The 5,784-nt window shown below is 44.3% G+C and overlaps 1 protein-coding gene across 1 annotated transcript; it reads left to right on the top strand.

Annotated features, from left to right (window-relative positions):
• Nucleotides 1-280: 280 nt before the first annotated feature.
• Nucleotides 281-4,542, top strand: LOC125515603 (wall-associated receptor kinase 4). Its single transcript, XM_087529247.1, has 4 exons — nucleotides 281-751; nucleotides 947-1,678; nucleotides 1,796-1,960; nucleotides 3,217-4,542. Exons 1-4 carry the CDS (start codon nucleotides 424-426, stop codon nucleotides 4,218-4,220), a joined length of 2,229 nt encoding a protein of 742 aa, XP_087385373.1. The 5' UTR covers nucleotides 281-423; the 3' UTR covers nucleotides 4,221-4,542.
• Nucleotides 4,543-5,784: the final 1,242 nt, after the last annotated feature.

The following is a 5,784-nucleotide window of genomic DNA, read 5'->3' as shown; positions in this document are numbered from 1 at the left end:
CGATCACATGTGTTCCTCGATCAGATGGTGGCGGACAGAATCAAATCATAAGAAGATGCATTTCTAAAGCAGAGATTCGGAGCCCTTTTAGAAAGAGAAGGCGGCAGTTTCCTTGCAATGGTATGTGTTCCAGCTTTTCTTTTAGTAAAGGTGTCAACTTTCCTTCTTGACTAATTAAGTGCATTCTTTTGTAGCCTGTGGAACCGCCACTTCAAATAAACGAGCGTCTTATAGTGAAGAGATAGAGAAGATGAAGATTAGTACTAGTACTAGCAAAGAATGACGATGGGGTTATAGTAGAACCGTCGACGTTACCAATATATATGTTTAAATGACTCAGTAAGCCCGAACGGAGCTTAATTAGCTTTGCACCCATATCATAGACCAAGTTAGCTTGCAAGAGAACGCAAAACATACACCAGCATGACCACGCCTTCGCGACCCCATTCCCAGCCGCTGCCAAAAATCCTACTCCTTGTCCTACTTTCAGCGACGATTCCTCACTTGATCCCGGAGGCTGCTGCTGCTGAGCAAGATGAGCAGCAGCCGATCACACTTGCGGGTTGCCCCGACAAGTGCGGCAACATAAGCATTCCCTACCCATTCGGCATGAAGCCTGGGTGCTTCCGAGAGGGCTTCCAGGTCACCTGCAACGACTCCTTCAATCCTCATCGTGCCTACGTTGCTGACAGCAGAGTATACCAGTCTACATTCGAGGAGTACGACAGGGTGAAGGTAGGCCGTTTTAATACTAGCTAAAACTGAGGTAGGATCGATGGAGCTTGCTGCTATATAAGACTATCATTGGAGTACTAGTAGCATAGTAGTACGTATGGTTTACTGTGTGGTAATCTATTAATGATTTTTACACGGTGCTGTAATTAACTAATTAATGTTGCATTTGTCTTCGACCATAAATTAATGCAGCCAGAGTTCAGTGAACTTTGGAGTAGAACGCTGGATACCACGGCGTTTGAGCTCATCGATATATCCATTGCAAATGGTGAGGCGCGAGCCTATGGCGCGGTCTCATCTGTCTGCAGCCAAAATGAAACCGACTACATATCCAAGAATCAACATATGAAGTTGGGTGACAAGATGAGTCCGTTCTTCCTGTCGACAGAGCGCAATGTTCTCATCGGCGTCGGCTGGAGAGTCCAGACTAGGGTCTATAGCCACCTGTGGTCGCCGTCAGTACATGGCAACTCACAGAAGGAATTAATTCTCTCCTGCCTTTCAGACCTTGCGGACCCGCAGCTCCTCGCGTTCGCGACAAACGGGTCATGCAAGGGGCGGGGCTGCTGTGAAGCTGCCTTGCCGGAAGCACTTCCCATCACCGTGCTTGGTCTGGCGTTCACTATGAACAACAATAACACCTTGTTTAAGACCAACCCGTGCTCCTATGCCATGGTGGTGGAGAGCTCATGGTACAACTTCTCCACGCCAGACATGTACGGCTACGAGGTGCTACCCAAGAGATACCCGAGGGGCGTCCCTTTCGTTGTCGATTTCTCCATCCCAAACGGTTCATGTCCGGCGAAAGGCCAGCCGCCACCTTCAGACTACGCCTGCGTCAGCGGCAACAGCTCCTGTGCCAACACGACTACTGGCCAGGGGTATGTTTGCAAGTGCTGGGACCACTACGAAGGCAACCCTTACATCGTCAATGGATGCCAAGGTGGAATTATTTTTTTCAGTTTCCACATCCAGACTCTCTCTTTTAATTTTATTCCACACTGCTCATATAGGAACTCCATCTTACTTTTATCCGTGCCTTTGTATTTCCCCTTTTCAGACATCAATGAGTGCGAGCTCCGCGATTTGTATCCTTGCTCCGCTGACGGGGTATGCAAAAATAAGTTAGGAGGCTATGACTGTCCATGTAAACCAGGAATGAAAGGCGACGGCATAAAAGGAACCTGCACAGATAAATTCCCCGCAACAGCACGGGTGATTTTGGGTAAGCACAAATTTAGGCTATGACTGTTCTTGTTGTTTTATATACTCCTATCTAGCTAATAGTACAGGATCTGAATCTACCCTTTCTTCTCTGTTTGTAGTCGTGCATAATTTTGTTGTTACATCTACTTAATGCTGCTTAATCAGCATGCGTCCCCTCAAGACACATTCCCGAGTATAACTAGCAGAACATGGTAGGTACCGGTCTATCTGGTGGTGGTAATGGGGCTTTCTACTAGTGCGTCCGAAAAAGGTCCAAAAAAGGAATGCAACATAATGTTTATTTTCACTTGATATTTTCTTCTTATACCTGTTACTCCCTACTAAACCTGACCTACTAAGATTTGATAATCTGGAACAGTGCTGAAACTAAACAGATGGTTAACTGGTGCCCAAATGTTTCGGCAAAAAAAAAGGTGCCGAAATGTTTGGAGGCCCAGAACTCCCGGTCTTAGAGTCCAAATTTGAAAGTCTCGGTATACCCGGAACTAAACTCATGGGTGTTTTCTAGATCTGCACATGGGTACATACAATTTAAGTACTTGTGAGCTATACAAGCGTGGCAATGGTTTTTTATTTATGAGGCAGAAGGAGTAGGGATGAGTGTTTATTGTAGCCAGGGTTCCTCACACAAACTCCTAGATGTAACCCTCGGATGTTCTCAGCTTTGGGTCATATCACAAACGGTTCCTCACCCAAAGTCATATGTGATAGGCTTGTATTATTAGTGACCAATAAAGTCAGACGGTTCACAAAATCGTTTGTGATAATATATATTTTTCTCACGTGGATGTCTTTGAAAAAAAACGCATGTTCATATGTGACACTAATGACAAATCTATGAATTAACTAGCGTGTGGGCAAATGCCCACATCGGAACTTGGCACAAACCCCTTTGTACCATTGGATAGTGGGTCTTATCATGTAGCCACGTAGGGGGTGTTTGGTTGCAAGGGACTAGACTTTTTTTAGTCCCAGTGACTAAAGAAAAAAGACCCTTCAGTAGAGTCTTTTTCTAGTCCCTATAGAATAAGTCCCTCCTGTTTGGTTACATAGGGACTTATAGAGACTTTTTTCAGTCTCGTCCCTGTAACCAAACACCCCTGTAGTGACCCCGAGGTAGGAAATCAATGCTATTGTGAAACAAAACAAAGCAAGTTATCAGAAGTGTTGCTCCCTTTTTATATTTTCTTCTGCACACAGAATAGTTCTTAGAATTCAGTTATATGAAATCTTTTTATTTATGTGTCCATCCAGGTGGAATAGGTGGTGTTTTTATCATAGCAGCCATATCATTCCTTATTCTTCTTCGCAAAGAGAAAAAGAAAACTAGACAATTTTATGAGAAGAACGGTGGGCATACATTAGAGAAGGCAAAATTCATAAAACTGTTTGAAAAGGAGAGGCTCAAGCCAATTTTTAAGAGTAGCAATTTTATTGGGAAAGGTGGCTTTGGTGAAGTTTACAAGGGAATTCTTGATAATGAACCAGTCGCGGTGAAGAAGCCGATTAGTGGTAGTGTGCTAGAGAATGAACAGTTTGCAAATGAAGTCATCATTCAATCTCAAGTCATCCACAAGAACATCGTTAGGCTCATAGGTTGTTGCCTAGAAGTCGAAGCCCCGATTCTAGTCTATGAGTTTCTCTGCAGTGGTAGCCTCGATGACATTCTTCACGGCAAAAACAAGGTGCCCCTCAACTTGGGTGTGCGTTTAAGTATTGCTGCAGAATCAGCAGATGGTCTGGTTTATATGCACTCAAAAACCAATATCAAGATCCTACATGGTGACGTTAAACCAGCAAATATACTTTTGGATGAAAAGTTTGTGCCAAAGATTTCAGACTTTGGTATATCAAGGTTGATTGCGAGAGACAAACAGCACACGGGATCTATTATTGGTGACATGAGTTATATGGATCCAGTATATCTGCAGACAGGCCGACTAACAGAAAAAAGTGATGTATACAGTTTTGGAGTTGTCATCTTGGAGCTTATTAGTAGGAAGAAAGCCACACATTCCGAGGGTAGTAGCTTAGTGATCAATTTCCTTGAAGCTTACAAAAAAGAGAGGAAAGCGACTCACTTGTTTGACAAGGAAATTATTGTAACTGAAGATTTGGAGATTCTGGATAGTTTGACAGGGATCGCCGTGGAATGTCTTAGCCTTGATGTCGATCAAAGACCATCGATGACAGACGTATTCAATCGCCTTTTCATATTGAATCAATCCCATAAGTCACAACTTGTTTGTGAACTATAGTCAGGTTGTCTATATTTGTCGAGATAGGAAACTACGGATGGGACAATGCGTATATTTGTATTGCTGTTGTGGATAAAATACTTCAAGTAGAAGGAGGGGAGTCGCCCTTTGTCCCAAGAAAATATGTAGTGTAACTCATTGAGTGTGTTTACTGCCAAATGTATGTGTTAGTTCATCAAATCAAATGTCACTGGTACTAGGTTCAGTTTATTCATAAATAATGATCATTGTTTAGTGTATAGGGCATGCATCTACACTATGGCTGGTCAAAAGTTGTAAATTATTTTATTTGACATTGTTGACGAGTCGTAACGTGTTAATACGTATGCATGCATCAAAATGAGCGACTGACTGCACCGCGTACATCGACTGCATCCTAACGTCCTGGTATAAATGGTCTCGAGACTGAATGTTGCCAATGTTTTAGCTTCCTGGTACACTTCTAGGGTGAACTTATAGCAACGACGTCAAAAGATTTTATTACTCATCGAAACAAAAAGGTTTAATTACTGCCAGCTCATTTGGGATCAACTGGTTGGTGTCCACGACGAGAGTGTCTGACTGATGCCGAGGCTTCACAGAACGTTGGTCATGAGATTTTTTTTTAGAATGTTGTGACTTGTTTTGGTACAGTTTTGTCGGCGATGGCACGACATCCCGTTTGTTAGAGCATCTACAACAAGGATCATCTAATTTGGAGTCACAAATGCCCGCTGACTGGGTCGTTTGTTAGAGCATCTACAACAAGCATCATCTAATTTGGAGTCACAAACGCCCGCGCCCAGTCAGCGTCCAGGCGCCTCCGACAATCCTCCTAATTTTTGCTGCAAAATAATCATGACCCCTACTTTCAACCTCTCATATTTGTAGACATTTTATCAAACACGTTGGATGCGTGGTCACCGAGCATCCTCGGCCAGCTCGTGGTCAGCCCATGCAGGCGGTGCCGCGGGCGTGCCAGCTGTGGCTAGGAGCGGCCATGGGGATGCCACGGGCGCGAGCGGCCACGACTAGCTCATGGTGCTCGTGCAGGAGGCATCACCGGCGCGCGAGCTTCGATCTAGGCGCGCGTTCGGGCATGCTGGCGTGTGGATGCACGCACGGATAACACAGGCGAGAGCAGCCTCGGCCAACTCATGCAAGCGGCACGCTAGGTCCAGCCGGGGAGCGGCCGTGGGTGCGAGTTCGGACCGCGGGCGCTTGATCTCGATGACAGGGGTGACGGCCAGGGAGCTGGTCTGGATGCTTGGCAGGGTGAGCTCCGGCCATGGGCGTAATGAGAGAAAGAAAGGAAAAGTGTGGACGACTTATGGGTCCATTCGCTAGCATATGATAAGTGGCAATTATATGTTATATTTGCAGGGATAAAAACATGAGTTCCAACATTTCGGCTAAACGTTGATTAATTTCCGTTTCACAAAATTTCTGAAACTCAATAAGTTCACTTTTTTTTAGCAAAGGTTAGGCCGATTTTTTCCGTAGATTTTGCTAAGAGAAACAAGTTGCATTTAAATATTTTTTGTGATAATGTATTATAAAAAAATGTCAAGTTGAGTTGAATCTT

This window comes from Triticum urartu, chromosome 6A, assembly GCF_056163025.1.
Source record: "Triticum urartu cultivar PI428250 chromosome 6A, HENAU_Tu73, whole genome shotgun sequence".
Classification (NCBI taxonomy): domain Eukaryota; kingdom Viridiplantae; phylum Streptophyta; class Magnoliopsida; order Poales; family Poaceae; genus Triticum; species Triticum urartu.
Note: the sequence above shows the minus strand (reverse complement) of the source record. Positions and strands in the feature narration are given on the sequence as shown.